The sequence below is a fragment of the Aptenodytes patagonicus genome, chromosome 8 (genome assembly GCF_965638725.1).
Source record: "Aptenodytes patagonicus chromosome 8, bAptPat1.pri.cur, whole genome shotgun sequence".
Taxonomy (NCBI): Eukaryota; Metazoa; Chordata; class Aves; order Sphenisciformes; family Spheniscidae; genus Aptenodytes; species Aptenodytes patagonicus.
The window spans coordinates 16,205,978-16,223,918 of NC_134956.1; the positions used below are offsets into that span (position 1 = coordinate 16,205,978).

Sequence of the window (17,941 nt, forward strand, 5' to 3'; positions counted from 1 at the left end):
CAAAATGCATGTCATTGTGCCTTTCAATATAGCCGACTATGGCATTCTCCTTCATTTTGAGATGCTTTGCAATACTGTCTGTGAGCCCATTTAATGAGCTTGAAAGCAGTTGCTGCTAATTTATGACAGTTTAATAAGTCTAAATGCCAGATTTTTTTAAGGTGGAAATGAGAGAGAAATTTGTATTTCGTATCACTCTGAATAGGTGGCTTTTCTTCTGTTCTTTTTTCCCCACACCCTTTTCTTCAATACAATAGATCTATTTAAATATGGATTTAAAAGGAAAGTGTATTCCTTACTCCTGAGCTGTTCAAGCTATTAATATTCACCTTCTTTTCACAAGGTGACTGGTGCCAGGGATCATTAGAGAGCTTTGTGGTGCTTCCCCCAGCCCCTCTCATGTTGGTTAGTGGGAGGATAACCTGGCTTTTGGAGAGGCTGCCCGGAGCAATGGGAAGTGGGGGCAGTCTGGCCCTTTGGGCAGGGGTCTCAGAGGTAAGATCTGGTGTTGCTGTGTGGCGTTTCTAACTGCCTCAATTTTTATTTGGGGGTTCCCCTGTTTTTCTGGTTTTATTTGTTATTTTTCCTAAAAAAGTCATTGTAAGTTCAAAATTTTTGTCTGAGACATTTTTTTCTGCTTTGTAGAACTGTTTCCAGCAGAAAGACAGGTCATGGTTTACTTATATGACTTTAGCATATACTTTAAATTATATAGCATGTGGTATAAATTTTAACACTTTACAACTCTGCTGATTTTTGTAAAATCAGAGACCTCAGGAGGTTCTGGGTTTGTCCCATAAAATAGTCAGACGAGCAGAGAGCTTTGGCTAATTAATGTACAATAAATGATAGAGAATGAGAACTGGTTGGGTTTTTTTTAACTCACTAGGACATGCTGAGCTTAGTACTGCTGTAACACAGGGGCTTTCTATAGAGTAGTACCTTGCTCAGTAAAGTCTATTTTTACATGCTGTGGCTTGGTGCCTGTACTAGCATGATCAGCCTGGCTGTGGTGGTGTCTGTCCTCTCGTCACACTCCTGCTCTGCTCCTTCGCTGGAACTTTCCTCTTTGGAGTATTAATAACATCATAGTGAGAAGGTGCTTAGCTCCCTGGCCTGCCTCCTACCCTGTCGCTTCTGAGGGTAAGGCTGTAGGAACAGCACTTGCAAGCAAGGGGACAACAAGGTGTGCTGTTGAAAGGTGTTAACGCTCTTGTCAATAGAGTTCATGACTGATCAACCTTGTTGTTCACTGAGGAATGAATCATTTCTCAGTCCCCACATTAGATGCAGGAGCTGTAAGTAAATGCTACCTGTCTAGGGTAATGATTTCCACCATGACTTCACTTGAAGAACATCTCTGTTTTATGACTGCAGAATGGGGTCACTTGTGCATTACCTTTTCCTACATTGCAAACGCTTGTTTTATTCATTGCAGTAACGTCAAGCCATTCGTTCTACTCAGAATGGCATGTGCACCAGGTATTGAAGGCACCCAAAGGGTATGATAAACAAAGAGATTTTGCTTCCTCATGTCATGTTCATCCCATATTTACCCTGTGGTGAGAGCTCTGTTAGCACAGGAAACTGCTTAATGATATCTCTGTGTTTATTTTTCCCTTGCGCTTAGCATGATAGTTACCTATTTATTTCTGCTGAAGAGGATTACAGGCGTTTTTCAATTATAAATGATGCACGCAAGCATTATTTATCCTGTTTACTGCAGACCTATAGAGTGTTAGTCAGTCTCCAGCAAAAACATCTTGTTCAGGAAACCACATTTGTAGTAGTGGTACTGTGGGTATTTTAGGGCAATTTCAGGATGGTTTTCCATCTGTCCCATTAATGCTTGCTGTGCAGTACGCTCATGACCAGCAGCATAGCAGGTTTGTGTTTGTGCGTGAAATTCCTGTGCTTGAGAAATTTTCATTCGTGATGTTTCTTCTGTGTTAGGCTCTTGAACGAGGAGGGGGAAACTCATTGCTCTTCTCTCACAGGAAAAGAAAAACTTTGCGCAGCTTGGCAGGCATGTGTTGGGTGAAGCCTAAGTGCTGAGACCCAGTAACAGATGTATGGTCTTTCTCTAGCTCTGCAGCCAAGGCATCATGAGAAATGTGGCATGTAAAGTCAATCTGAAGAATTCATTGCTGCTTTCCTTCAGGATATATTCATAAGTTAATAAAAAACACACTGCTGTAGTACAGATTATATAACAGAGAAAGATAAAAACAGTTTGTAGAAGGATATAAGCTCAAGCTTCATGACATGGAGTCATAAAGGAGGTCAGAAGGACACTTCTCATTCTAGAGATTTTTGTCCTTTTTTTCCTTCTTCTTTTTTTGCCCTTCGTTTCTTTTAAGTATCAGCTGTTAGAGACAGGATTCTTGTATGGGTGAATCTCTGATCTCAACCAGCATGGTAGCTCCAGGCCAGTTAAACCAGAGGCATACAGCAATGGGGATAGAAATTGACATTTTGGGTTTCAGAAACCTCCTTTTCTGTATGAACACAGGCAGAAAAAGGATACAGAGAAGTGCAAAAAAATAGAGAGGAAATTCAAGGTGGTTTTTTTTTTTAAGAACTTGAAGAAAAAAAGATGTAAGAAAAGTTTTGCTCTGAAGCCTGAACTATTCCACAAAATGAGGAAACTTTTGGGCACTTTTCTAATGGTCTTGCCAAGATCCTCAAATAGTTCTAGTGAGATGTGGGAGAACAGTGTGTGGGTATAAGTAAAAAAGGGGAAAAGCATCTGGAAGGAAAATAAGACTATATCCCATACAGGTCTGAACTGACATCTCTGCAAGTGGTACTTGTTTGCATGTGATTTTTAAAGAAACATGAGATCCCACTCCCCATACCGTCGGAGAAAACATGATTACAGATTCATGGAGCATTTGCTTTCCAGCCCCCAAAGAAATAATGTGACTGTTGATTTCATGCTGTTGAAGAACACAGCACATTTGCAGAATATGCTATCAAAAAGATTGCGTAGCTGGATCTATATAGGCATACCACCTCAGCAGATTAAAGGGGTGCTGCCAAGGCTGAGGTTAAGAATTGATCTACTTCGACAGAAAATCCCAAAAGGAAGAGTTTTAACCTTTAGGATTCTTTCCATTTGCTTTCTTCAAACTGATTGCAGCTGTCACCAGAAATAAAAACAAAGCAAACAAAACTCTTTAGAACTTACAATTAAGCAGCAATAAATAAAACATTGTTCAAGTCCAGTGCAAGTTTTTCTTACAGTCTTGTACTAAATTGTCGGTAGCTTTTTTAATGATTTTTTTTTTTTTAGTGGTAGCCATGGCTTAGAGAAACCTGAATAAATGGAAAAGATGCAGGAATGTGTCTTGCAACAGCTCTGCATTTTTAGTGTTTACTGTTGATTTGCCAGAAGCCAGACAGAACCTACAAAGCGGGTCATTGGGTTCAGTGTACTGTGATTATTATTTATACAGAATCCAAAGTGTACAGAGCACCCCTTTGGGCATATAAAAGTTCATGCTTCAAAGAGTTTACAGCCTTCAGGGCTAATAATATTATTGCCAGTAACATCTAAGCTGTATATATTTCAAAGCTGCTGTTGCTACTTTCATAATTTTATTGCGTATCTTGCCCTACCTGATCGTTGCAAGTTCTGGAGTACAGTGATGAGAAAAGGATCTTCAATTTCCATTTAAAACACCAAACCAAACCAAACCATTTTGTCTCTAGACAAGAGCACGAAAATGTGTCCTGAAGACAGCAGAGTAGTTCAAAGGCCAAATAAACAGAAAACAGAAAGGTGGTTTGTTGTGGGTTTTTTCAGTGCAGTTGGCTAAGAAGATAATGAGGTTTCTAAGTTTCCTAATTAGTCATGGGGAGGAAGGACAAGAAGAGACGTGCCAGTGCTTGTGAAACTTGGGCCAGTGGATTCTAGTTCTCTCCTCAGGCCACTGGAATTTGCGGGTTTTTTTACAATAACACATTTTTTGGATGTGCTGCAGTCAATGATGTCTTCTTCCTAAGAGTGCACTCCAAGCCGGGTCTGCACTTCATGCAACAGTGTGTTCCCTGTTGGGCACAAGGTCCTCTCTCAGGGGCTTTCTTCTTTTGTCTCCACGCCTTTCCTCATGTGTCAGTACATGGCCATAAAGCGATTAAACTCCGGTTTTCCTCATGACATTGAGATCATGGGCAAGCAGCAAAGTACAGGAGCTCTTTTGCATTCAATGTGTTTGCCCATTGGGAGCAGTCCATCCAAAAATGATCAGCACTGCTCAGGCTTCTGATACTGACTGTTGGCAAAAAAAAAGAAAAATGTACCACGTGAATGAGGTACGTGGCAGTATTTATTTCCCAAAAGTAAATTGGCAAGTATCTTAAATAATGGAACGTGTTCACAGAAATTGTGAGTTATTCCTTCAATACCTCTGAAGAGGCAAAAGGTTAAAAAAAAATTGCATTATTGGTTGTAAATTCCTTGGCTGTGTTACAAGTAAGTGACTGAAGTAATGGGTTTAATTTGGAAGTTGTGGAGCTCAACATGGTTAATCCTTCCTGCTGCCTTCCCCTCCTCTCTCTGGTGCTGGGTCTCACTGTCGCGGAGGACATGGGTGATTGCTGGGTGATAGAAGAAATACTGCAGGATACCTGTTTTTGGTCTGGCAGTACAGGCAATTGCATTGTCAAAAATCAGAGGTTTCTTCTAGATCCTCTCACAAAGCTTTTTTCCCTCTCCCTTGTCCTAAGTGACACTAAATTAAATAAGTGTAAAAATATGAATCGCAAAGAGATGCCAAGGCCCAACTCCATTATGGCTGAAAGGTGTCCAGCTTCACTGATTTCAGCGGCAGCACCAGATTTATTCCCATATCAGTAAGGGATGGACTGGTCTGAGATAACTTCTGTTTATCACAGCAGTTTTCCTCTATGAAAGTGGAAGTAGCTGGAGAAAAATCATCTCTCTGTTTTTAGGCTTTGCTGGGGTGATAATATGGCTAACGTTTTAATGAATTCAGAGGATGCTTTCTTTTGATTTAACCTTCCTTACTTTATTTTATTATGCCATGTATTTTTGGCATTTGGTGAAGAGCCATTGTAAATGTGAGAACTAAGCAGCTTGTTAGATAACATCTTTTTTTTTTTCTCTTTAGAAGATTAAACTGAGACTGTTCTGCCTGATGCCAGAATAGATGTAACCAATCCTGTATCCTTTGCATGTAGGTCAGTCAGAGGGACAATCCAGCACTGGATCCCATTATCCATGGGTTGAAGGGCGTCGTACATCACGGTAAGTAGCTGCTTAAACTTTCTTCTTGCCGGGAAGGGGAGAAGGACGGGAATATTGTCCTGAAGGGATCAGGTCACCCCTGGAAGGACGCAATGAGCCTGCACATTCCTCATTCACTGATGTTTAAGGGCTTCGCAGCCATTATTTGATTGGTAAAGATCAGAGTCATTTGTTACCTGAAAATGGGTTGGGGTTAACAGTAAACAATTTGTTTCTTTTCAGTCAGTGCTCTAGAATGCGTAAGTTATCAGTCAAAACCTACTACAATATATCATTCATATTAGTACTTCGAAGGCAGCGTTGATGCTTCACTCCTGCTATTTATCTTCTGTTTGCTCTAAAAATACTCCTCTCTGAAGTTTCTATTTGTTTATAAATTATTTGTCTTTCAAATTTAGGGAGCTGATAATGAAACAGAAAATTAACTATCTGTGAAAATTAATTAAACTTTGCAGCAGATGAACATCTTTCTAATGCTGACATAAATACGATCATTCGGCTGTTCTGATGCATATAAACCTATTATCCTTGAACTTATAGCAGGTACTGAAATAAATATTAATATATTTTATACTTTTATAACCAGTTTTTACTAAGGAATTTTCCTGAAACCTTATCACAGGTAATGCGTCATTAGCAATGACATCGAGATGCTCCAGTTCCCAAAGTACTCTTGTCAGGTTTTAATATAATGATTTGTAAAGTTTTAATCATCTCATTGTAATTCAAAAGGCATCTGCTGGAATGGTGCTAGGTACTATAATAAATCTCCGTCCCATCTATAGTGCTGTGATAAAACATCTTTGCACCTTTGCTGAGGATTGTCTTTAGACATTAGCTAGTGCTGTAGAGCTTAATAAACATTTTTTTCTCTTGACTGCAAACCTAAAACTAGTTGACAGTGTTAGATTAAAACAAATAGGATTTTGGATTAATTGCTGTACTTTCAGAGTCATTTAACATTGCAACTGGGAACACCAATAAATCCAATGAAAGTGAAAAATAGGGGTTAAATGATAACTTACCATAAAGTCCTTCATTTAGAGAATTTTTCATAGGTTTTGCTGTTTCTAAATTGCAGTGTTCTGCTGTGAAATAAAAGCAACACACTGAGCTGAAAAACTGTGGTTTTTTCCACAAAACTAGATGTTATTATCTAGCTCCCACTGGGTAACAAAACAGGCTAGCAAAAATAAAGTGAGGACGAGTTGGGCTGCAAGGATTTTTCAGTGGCCGAGTAATTTGACATTGAAGTCAAGCTGCCATTTAACTGGACCAGGATGTCTTTTTAGCTTTGTTTTCTACCTGCCTTCTTTTTCAAGACTCTCTACCCCCCTGCAAGCACAAAAGTGTTTTAGCCAGCTCATCATTTTTTTTCTGCTCCCTCTCTTGCTCCTTGCTGCTGCAGCCAAAATAGCCACTAGTGGACAATCATACCGGTGTCTCCTAAGAGTATTATTCCATTCCCAAAAATGTTTGGGTAGGGTGTGACACGGTCCCGAGGTTGTGATTCCCTGACCACATAACAATTAGTCCGTCTTGGTGCTGCCTACCCACAGCAAAATCTGGGTGGATAAAAGGCATTTATTTTTGTTTTGCTCACAATGCACAGAAGGCAGCTAGTGTTTCAAGTAAAGGAAATCGCTTGATATATTTCAATAGCTTGTTTCCTTTTCAAAACATTAAGGAAGAAAAAGAGGAAAATCTTACTTTCCTTCCTGTTTCAAAGGCCCTGATTAAAGGCCTTTTCTAAGGCTCTTTTGGTGGCTAGAGTAAGGGAATTTCCTCCTACAAAGTAGTTGTTCAAAGAAGTTGTTCTCTTTAAGTTAAATATTGATGGAACACTTCAGTGAAGAATTCTCATATCGTATCTCTCTTTTAATGCTATTATATAGAATAATAGTAAAGATGTGAGCTTTTATTCCAGACACTCTCATTTCTTTTCTTGATGTAATTTACTTACATCTTACGTGAGCACATTTTTATGAATTTATCTGAAAAGATTCTTTCTGCCTTCCATTTGGCTGCATTCAACTGGGACCCTAAGGCAACACGGACTTTTTAGCTGAAATACAGTGGAAAACTCTTGTGGTTTTTGGACAGAGTGGTTGGATCAAGCAGGGATCCAACAAAAGGAGCTGGAGAAAGGCAAAATTGAAACCTTAAGTTTCTTTGCATTTTGTAACATTTCCATGCCCGTGTTGTTTTTAGGTGGTCATCACGATACAGAGGCACGTGGCTATAATGTAGAAATCAAGAATACATAGGAATGTTGAGATGACTACCTTGCTTTTAAATTAGGCCATGTTTGTATATCCTCTGCTGGCTGGAGAGATCAGCAGCCCCTCAGCTTTGCTTCTCCCATATGCCTCATCTCAATGCACCTATTTAAGTAAGATTTCTGTGGTTTTCTATGCAGTGCATCCTTCCTGAGTTGTGCTGGACAGTCACTCCTTCCTCGCAGTCATTCAGTTTTCAAAGAGGAAATTACACACCCAGACAAGCACTCATCCTCATCTTCATTTCTTCATTTGCCTTGTGGTGGTACTAGAAGGCCTGGTCCTATATGGGGACTCCACTCTGCACCACGCTGTATAGGGCACCCACGCTGGCCTGTCCCCATGATGGTGACAGATCCAATGACCCTCAGTTAGATGCAGGGATGGTACTGATGAGTGGTGAGCTGGTTTTTCATTTTTCTTGCATAGCTATTCATTTTTTCAGTGAAGTTCTTGTATTCTTACAGTGCCCTTCCAGGGGTAAGCGAACAATTTAAGTGTCAGAAGGACTTTCTGTGGAAGTGAAAGCAATCTTTGCTTGAGATTTCGTCAGGGATTTGAATTACTTACTAATTTGATGGAACATAAATAATTGTGCCCTTCACAGTGTCACCAGCTTAGTAACAATGATGGAGAAACGCACACATAAAAATCAATACAAGCTTAGTTGCTACTCAGAGTTCACTTTGTTTCCTCATCCCCAGGCATAGTTTTGTAGAATCTTAATGCCACATTAAGCTTAATTTTACATGAGCAACCATATAAAGTTTCTTAGCTGGAAGGAAAACCAGTGATGTACCAAACAGCCTAACAATGTTTGGATCAATGATAACACTTTCAGGTTTGCCCCGCATCTTCCTGCCGAACAGTACGTTCCCATCACATCGATGCTCCCCAACTCCCGCATCCACCCTCGCAGAGCATTGTAAAGGCACACGAACGCCGAGGAGGCTCTTTTCAGAGCTGTCAGATGCCTGTTGCTGATTTTAAAATTGCTTTCGGTTTTGTGCTCTGCCAAGGATTTGTCACACTCCCGCCAGCGAGGTGCCTGCTATTCTCACTCCTGCTTTCCCTGCCGCAAAGCACACGGCGAGTGTGCGTCTGCCGCGGAGCCTGCCAGGGACTGACAGCTGGGAGCGTGCAGCCCTCTGCAGAAGGGATGGAGTACGGGCAGGCGTGATATGAATTTTCTGATGCCGACTTGCTGGTGTTTTTCGGCTCTGACCACTGGGGGTCTTTTTTAGCTCCTCTTCAAATGCTCTTCTCATCACGAAAGCTGACGAGAAAGGTCTCCAGCAACGCTGGTGCTGGAGCGTTGGGATGATGCACATCCTTAGTTGAAGTTGGATCATTAGGTAAAGTAATGAAGTCACTAGTGCCTGGCTGTACTTGCACCACACATGGCCCAGTCATGGTGCTGCAAATCAGACTTTTCTGCCTGTTTTGCTGCTGATGTGCTTGGCTGGGTGCCTTGCCCTGAGCCCCTCTCTGCTCCTCATCCTTCCTCGTGATGCTGAGGAGCGCAGGACAGGACAGAGCCACTCTTGTGCAAGGGCTGAGGCAGCTCCTGAGGCCTCAGAGAGAATGATTGTGCCCTTGTGGGAATAGGGGAACGTGAAATACCACGTTATGTCTTATACAGTTGATTTGCATTAAAATGGCTACTAAAGCTTTTGTCTGCCACATGCTTCAGCAAGATCTCAGAGGAGCACCTGGCAGGATGGAGCTATTGCACAGAAACATTGCTTTTTCCCACCTCTGCTGTCTTTGACTTGCCCTTTTTAGTACCGTTGTGTATGTAAGCCTCTTAGAGATGCCTTTTCCTTGTTCTTACCAGCTGCCTGAAAGGCATTAAAATGAGTCTCCTTCCCCAATGTCAGTCCTGAGGGCAGCGCCCGGTGCTGGAGGCTGCACAGCATTTGCTCTCTCCCAGCCCGGGCACGGGTGCTCTGCACGGTCCTGTTTTACTATGCAGGCAAATGGTTGTCAGAGGGAAGCAGCAGCCCACGCTGCCCCTGGGAAATCTTTCACAGTGATGGAAACCATGTTTTGTCACTCTGTCCTGTTCTCTGTGTCTGTCACCAAGAATCTACATGGATCAGCAGAAAATTATTAGCAGAGCACAAATAAATTACCACAGCAGAAAAGCCTCTATTAATGTCACAAAAATGGGGCTCTTATTCCCTTCCTTGTCAAAAGTGAGCACTGAAAATCAAAGTGCAGCCAGATCAAAAGCTTAGGTACAAAGTGAATCGATGGCATCTGTTGCTTGTTTGCAAACGTGGGGTGGGTGAGGGGAAGAGAGGAACCTTTGTTTATTTAAAAGGGAGTTTGGAAAAAAATCTTGCTTTTTTCTTCTGCCTTTGTATTATTAAAATGCCATAACTTAAGCTCAGCATGGAGCAGAGCGTGATCTTGGGTCTCCCTCGAGATGGGCGAAAAGTGTTCGGGCAAGTTGGTGGTGACCACCAAAGTTTCAGGGGCTGCTGGGGAGACCATACCAAAATACAGTGGAAACAGAATTGCTTTAATAATGAAAAAGGATAGAGAATAAATATGTTGCACATGTCTCCAGTTGTCCTAGGCAAAAAGGCAGGGAATAACCTGTTAAAATAAATCAGCACTAAAAAGGAAGCAATCCAGACAGTGTTAGTTACCCTGTGGATCTATCATACCAGAAGGCATAATAACAAGAAAACACCATTAGCGACATGACAGGTTTTTTCTTTTGTTTTTAACTTTAACCATAACACCACCTGACAAGCTGTTTGCTTTCTGCACCAAATATCCAGGGGTTGTAGAGAAGAAAGGCAGGGGAAAGGGGTGAGGGTGAGATGTGATACCATGGGACCTCGTCTTTTAAAGTAAAACTTTGAAGAAAGCAGCAGCCCAATTTGGAACAAGGAAGGCCATCAAAGGGAGAGCAGCACGATGTGTTAAACTGAGAAGGAAATGTGGAGGAGCATTTCTTTTTCCTCGGGGATGTTCTGGATATATTCTTTTGTTTTCTGATCTGTTCTTGTATTCACAGTCAGAGTAGCTGTGTGAAAGGGGCCAGGACACGATTGCTGTGGAGCAAAGGGGAGGAGGAGGGAAGTGGGAAATGAAGATGAGAGCAGAGGTGATAAGTTCACACCTTTATATAGGGCAGCTCTGTGCATAGCTGCAGGGTTCTGTATTATTTAAAAGAATAAATGATGGAAGCGTTGGAAATCTCTGGTCCTTCGCCCGTCTGCTCTGCGGAAAGCAGTGCTCGTCACGGCTGAGTAAAGACCGGTGAGCTGACATAGAATTAATGTATTGTACAGAAAAACTAATTCAAACTAACAAAAAGAAGATTGCAGTTGTTAAAAGTTAAGAATTAAGGTTGATGCTGAATGTGAACAAAGCACCTGCAGGGAGAAGGAGCTGGGTGCTTTGGTGGGTTTTGAGGACATTTGCTGAGAAGAGAGTGATAGTGAAGTCTGAGAACGTGCAGTTTTGCTCTGGCTCTGCTGGAGCAGATGTGAACAGCCCACGCTCCTCTGGCTGCTTCTGCCTCGCTTCACCCTACCTCTGCCAGGGTCCAGCTTGCTCCAGGGATCCTCTTCTCCTCTAAACTCCTCGACACAGTTTCTTTTTCCTCCTACCACTGGTGCCCATTCTGTATTTCTTAGTTTCTGTGTCCCTCCAGCCTTGTCTGCGCATGTACCTCTGCCTCCAGTTAGGTTTTTTGAAACCTGGAGAATTCTCATCCCAGTCCAGAATGGCAACAACCTCTCTGCCAAGCTCTGCATCAACAGTGCTTAAGCATTAAAGGTTCAGAATTATTTTTTACTTCTTTAAAGAGTTAAGACCTCTCGTCCCCAGCTAAACCTTTTCTTCCTAACCTGTTTTAAGAGAGGGAGTGAGAAAAATTAAGCCTGAGACCAACACCTGGCATGGAAATGTTCAATTTTTTTTGCATAGGAGACTTGCCTTTTTTTCTTTCCTCCTGTTTTTTGTACCACTCACTGGTTGTCTCAGATTAAATTAGTCTGCAGGACTGTGTGGTTATCTCATTCCCTTTCTCCCTGCCATGCTGTGCTTTCTGTGTCCTTACAGTTTCTTACATTGTTCAGCAGAGGCTCTGATTTTTAAAAAACTGAATAAAAGTGAGAAAAATAATTGCACAATAAATGACAAGAATTATCCTGAGTACAGAGGACTGTCAGAAACTGCTCGTCATGCTGGATTTACACAGCAAGTACTCATCTGCTGATCTTTTCAGTTAAAGTAGCATATAATATTTGTAATTTCATCTTTAAAATCACCACCGTGAGTCTGGTCCCTGGCTCTGGTGTGCAGCCTGCTTTATCTGGGAAGTTGTGGCTCAGTGGGTGTGCGGCATGGTGTCCTTTGGATTATTTTTGTGTGTTTGCTTTTTAAATGTTTGAATGCAGAAGCTTTAGAATAACTTGGCTTATTGTGAAAATGAAATTGGCAGTAACATTGTTTAACAAATTTGGGAGACCTTCAAAGCTCTTCATATTGGTATTGCAGATTTTAGTTATTCAAAGTGTAGCTGGGTAACGTTTCCACCTATCAGCCATTGCACATACGTTAATTTTGGAAATAAGCTCATTTTAAGATATTGTTTTCAATGCAGCCAAGTTCCTGTTTTCTTACAGAAAAGCATGATGAAAGTCCCAAAGCATTCCATGAGATATAAATGGACTTGGCATATAGTTATTTTCTTGTGATCTCCAATCCAAGTTCCTGTTAGATTTAAAAAGGGTTTTGATCACAGATAGTTGTGTGCTGTTTACCTGCATATCTCTAGAAGCCTCTTACTCTGCAGTGATTTGGTTAAAATTCAGGTCTATCTTTATCCAGCGTTTTACAGAATATATTTTTAGCAAGTCAGTCCTTGAACTCAGAACGTTCAACTGATGGCTCTTGCAATATAATATTTGTTGGCATCGGCTTGTAAAAACTGCAGTAGTTGGTGGAGATCCACTAGTGGTATCTGTTTTAAGATCTGATTTTTTCCTCTGCTTGGAAAACTATTGTGCACAATTCAGTATTAGTTCACATCTAGTGGTGATGCCTTGACAAATAAAGAGCGTAAAGCATGCCTGCAATTGCTCTGCCTTTGGGTTGGGTTGTACAAAAAATGGCCCTTGGTCCCATGCAAAACAGCGGGGAGATTTACCAGCCCAAAGAAAGAATATACTGGGCGTTACTTTTCACACTGCTGTTATGAGAGGTAGACATGAATATTGTATCAGAAGGTCAAATATATTACCAGCTGGCTCTGTTAATTCTTTTTTGTGAATGTAAGAGTTAAAATACAATATTGTCCTTTTATGCTGTGGAACACTCAGTAGTTTAAATGTCACATTCATTGTCTTAATTGTCAACAATGAATCTGTGGTACTTGCTAATACTTCCTTTGGGAATATTAGAGTGAACGCTTTTTTACGAGCCTTGGTGCAGTAAACAAAGAATTGCTGTTAACTGTCGATAAAATTGGCTGTACTGCATTAGTGGGGCATCTTAGTGGATGTTTTGGGTGCTGCTCTTTTCTGCATTGCCTGGGAGTGGTGGCCACAGCAGCATGTTTGTTGTTGCCTTCCCAGAGGAATGCTCTCTAGTTCAAGGCCCTGTCGTTAGGGTCATGATCTCTGGGGCTCCGATTTCTTGGTGGTTTATTTTTCTGCTTGGGTGCCTGTCTGCGTTCGGGTGTGGAGATGGGAGTAGGACAAGGAGCAGCAGAAGAGACCACTTCGGTGTGGGGCTCTGGTTTATGCGTAAGAACGAGTAGGTGGCTCATGGATTGGTTTTGCAGCATTGATTGCAGTGGTTCACAGGTATTTGCAGGTGAACACATATTTTCACTGGTGCGTTTTACTGCTTTTGTCTGCCAGTTACTTCCTAGTACCCGTCAGCAAATGCTGTCTTGTAGATCATGTAGTTCCCAGCCTTGTCCGCTTTGTCCCTCCTAGAGACTCCTCACCCTGCTCAGTCTGTTCCCAGCCTTCTGGGCACAACTCGTGCCTGTCCCAAGCACTGAAAAAGGGAAACGGGAGCTGGTCATAAAAGACAGTGAAGAAAGGTTTGACATTATTTCCAACCTTGTTCTTTCCCATTTAGTAGGAATTATATATATACACATATGTGTGTACGTATATAAAATATTTCTACCATATTCAATGAATGCTATTGCTTAGCTTGCAAATTTTTCTTACAGTTTTACCAACAACAGGAACCGATTTAAGGTTGAAATTTTAAAAGTGACATGACTTCAGAATCCCATTTTCAAAAATGTCTCAAGCTCTTAGGAACATAACTTCATGACATTTACTGTTTCTATATGCGCTTGAAGGGTATGGGAGGTAGACTCCTGAATCTCTAAGTCCCTTTTTCTTTAACCTTCACATGAAGATCTGTTTGTGACTCTGGTTTCTAAAACTCTGCACCATGCATCTAGATGGAAGTGATACAAATGAATGATCTGTTTTCAAAAGTGTTAGGTTATTAAGCCATAATCAATTGATTATCATCTATTTTAGTAGTAATTTTAATCCAATTATATGTATTTTTTTATTTTAATCTTTGGAATTCATTAATGAAAACTTACAGCGTTGCTTGTAGCCATGAAAAATTAGATCAAATACACCCTGCCCTACTTAAAGTGTGTATTAGCAAAGCTACTTTTTCCTCAAGAAATATTCTTTTTCACAGCTGACTATGACTTTCCAAATGCTTAGGAAAAAACCCTCCCTAATTGATAACCAAAATTTAATCATAGTCGGATACTTTCAGTTTGCATTCAAATAAGGTATTTCTCTGTCTAAATAAGCTTCCCTTGGTTGATTATTCATTTTGTAGTTCAAAATGTTTAAAAATGAAAGACAGAGTTGGATGAAATGTAGACTACTTAATACAGTGTGTATTTAATATAAAAGTCATGCATTATTCATTTTTGCAATTTGAATAACTTTGAATTTAGCATCCCTGTTCTTCATCTTTTCCTTTGATGAACAATTAATTATTAAAATATAATATTGTCAGCATATGGCACAAAAATCCTTGAAAGTGTAAAATGAGCTTCGTTCTCCTGCCATCCTTTGATAAAGGGATACTCAATATTCCTGGTTTCTCACAGAATGTTTATCCAGCATCTTAACTGATTCCATCATTCTAAATAAGAGGTTAAAGAAGTTAAAAAAAGTTAAAGTGTTAATTTTAACTGAAACATTTTTTCTTAAATACAAGAGGAAAGCTCTTTTCAAAATGTGCCTCTACCTCCCATCTATTTCATATATAGTCATGGGCTGTTAACGCAAAGAGGATGTTTGCGTGTTCAAATACTCTTTCAGACTCATAGCAGTGCACTGTGTGCTCAGCTTCCATATAGAGAGAGACAGTTTCTTAAATAGAAACCCCATGTCATTTCACTGCGAAGGTGTATGTGTGCTGCATTTGGAAATCAAATCCTGTGACTGAGTTTGCAGTTTTTCTAACCAATTTTTCCTGCATAAAAATAAGCCAATCAAATTAAATACGACCTTTTGCTGTGATTATGACTGCTTGATTAGAATCTCTTTGAACTTTGGCCAATCATATATATTTTACTATTTATTATCTAAGCACACTTTTTTCCCAGAGGTATGCTATGAAGAGGAAAAAATGTGTTTTATTATTTGTTTGTTTCCTTTTTGGGGATGTAGAAGTGGTTGATATCTGCTTGGATTAGAAGGAAAGAAATTGTTAATTAAGAGATTGCAGTATTCTGTTACAATGTACACTTTGACTTTAATAGAATTATTCATATTTTGGAATGCTAAAGGCTATGAAAACATTGCACACCTGTTGATATTGTGCAGAAGAATAGAAGATGTCTGAAGTGCACCATGTGTTTGCACCTTGCAGCAGCAGTGGAGGAAAAAAAATCCCCCTGATTATCAGACCGCTGCTCAGAGGTATAGGCAACTCTTGATTTGATCAAGACTTCTAGAAAACTGTGGGATGCTGTGGAAGTGAATTCTGCAGACTTCATCCTTATTCTTTTCCTTCTGACTTTGGAAGATGCGCGTGTCAATCACCAGCCTACCTGCTTCTCCACTCTGCTACGGGGAGAGCGGGCTTGCCTAGCAGCTCTGATGAGACAGAGAGAAGAGTTCCTGCTGCCCACATGTGGACTCTTATTTGAGGCACGAAGAATATAGAAAGTGAGGAATAGAGATGTATGGGAGAGCCTCGCGTGTCAGCATGCCCTGAGGCAGTGAACACCTTTGCACAGACTGAGAGGGAGCTTCGGCCTGTGAGTCAACATAAATTGCAGAGGATAAATGCTCAGGGATGGCAGGGAAATTGTCTTGCCTGCAGCTGTTCCTTCCTTTCATTTATTTATTTTTCTTCACAGTGTTAAATATTACCAGCTTGTCACTGTTACTTGAAGCTAAATGCTTTCAGTGCTTAGGTTTGCATTTCAGGCTGTCCAAGGAGCTTCTCAGAGGAAAGAGTTTGTCCCCAGACTGTTGGACCCTGGGAAGCAGTTTCTTGGATTAGGGAGAAGAGGCAGTGGTTTTACCTCTGAAACATGGTTCTGGTGCTGTGCTGACTGCACCCAGCAGCACCCCCGGCAATGCCTGTATGGCCGGGTGCAGGCAGTCCCGAACCAGCACTGGCTGGACGCTGCTTTGAGCACCGCATTGAGCTGGAGCTGAGCTTCAGAGGTGCCCTGCTGCCCTGCAGCCCTGCTCTTCAGCTCGCCCCCCCAGCAGCTCCCAGAGAGGTTTGGCTGAGCAGCATGGCTCTGACTCCTCCATCTGAGCAACCCGTGGAGGGATTGACCCCACTCCCGCATCCCTTTCCCCCGCTGGTGGGGATGGGATGGATATGCTACCCCATGCTCTTCGGTTGGGCAGCAGCAAGTGGGACCTCTGGGGCCCAGCTGTGTCCTCGCTGGGTCTTGGTGAACCCTCACCGTCATCAAGCTGAAGAGCCATTTACTGAGTGCTGAAACCACCAAATACAGTGTTATTTCTATGCTAACATAAACCAGTGGGATAACAAGGGCATTTCACACCTGCACGCCTTCTAAATAGGAGTGTACATGTTCGGTATAGGTTTGACTAGCATTTTGGCTGCTCTTTTAATAATCGACACATCAACTCTTACAGAGCCTTCCTGATAGGGTGTTTTCATCTTTCATTATATATATATATATGACAAAATATGTTGTTGCCATTACACCTTGTTAGGCTGCCTATCAATGTGATGTCTGTTTTAAAGACATGTAAAAAAAAAGTGTAATTCTGCTTGTCAATCTTCCCCGCAGAGAAGGAGACCTTTCTGGATCCCTTTGTGCTGAGGGACCTTCTGCCGACATCGCTGGGGAGTTACTACCGCTACGCAGGTTCTCTGACTACTCCTCCGTGTAGTGAGATCGTGGAATGGATCGTTTTTCGGAAGCCTGTTCCCATTTCTTACCATCAGGTGTGTTTATTTTGTTAACGAAGTCCATCTCTTGATTTGCCCTCTTTAAGACAGTGTTTTCAAAACCCACCGTTTTAATTTTGAGAACAAAAATGTTTCTGTTGACAAAAGAGGAAGTGTCGGTGATTTTTTTTTTTTCTCTTAAGTAATATTGTTTCTGAACATGAGCCATCAGTCTTAAGAAGACAGTACAACATGAAACCCGGTTTCCTCTCAATGATTTATTTGGTATTGTTTTTGTTAAGATTAAATTAGGCTATGGTGTAAATATTTACATGGAGTTCCTTTTTATTCTTTTTAATTGAAACTTTCTTTTCAAAGTAAAGTGAGTGATTTCAGTTCTGCTCAGATTTAGTAATTTGAACTAATTACATTAGAAAAGACATCCTTCCATTAATTCTCCATGCTTAACTTTTTATAACACAGTAAAGCTACCATTATGTGCTTAGAGAGCTGGTGCACAAATCTTTAAAATTAGCACATAGCAGCTTTTAGTGCAAATAGACACAATGTCTGGGATTTGTCTGGAGAAGAGTGCTCCCAATAAAGTAATGGCTAGATGGAGTCAGATGTTTACCAGTTAAGTGTATTTTGACATTGTTTGTTGTCTTTAGAAAGCCATGCTGCTGAAGTTAGTCTTCCCTTTTATTCAGCTGGCTTAAGCCACTGAAAACAAACTTTTTAAATACACTAATTCTGTAAAGCATAACTGAATAGTTCACTGGGTAATCATGACTGACAGATACTGGTTCTCAAAGATTTCAGAAGTGTGGTAGGCAATCGCCATGCCCCTGCTCCAGGCTTTTTTCCATGTTTTCGAGATCCCATTGCTTCTCCCGTAGACTCATCTTTTTTTGAAGTGCGGTGTTCAAAACCGGTCGCAGTGCTTCAGCTGGGGCCCTCCCGAGGCTGAGGGACATGGCAG

The 17,941-nt window shown here is 41.1% G+C and overlaps 1 protein-coding gene across 2 annotated transcripts in view; it reads left to right on the plus strand.

Moving 5' to 3' along the window:
• PTPRG (protein tyrosine phosphatase receptor type G) overlaps nt 1-17,941 on the plus strand; it is a 425,362-nt gene that overhangs the window by 299,339 nt on the left and 108,082 nt on the right. For both annotated transcript variants that reach the window (XM_076346545.1, XM_076346546.1), the window contains 2 exons: nt 5,206-5,272; nt 16,859-17,016. In XM_076346545.1, coding sequence (XP_076202660.1) covers nt 5,206-5,272; nt 16,859-17,016 — 225 coding nt within the window. The remainder of the gene's footprint in view (nt 1-5,205; nt 5,273-16,858; nt 17,017-17,941) is intronic.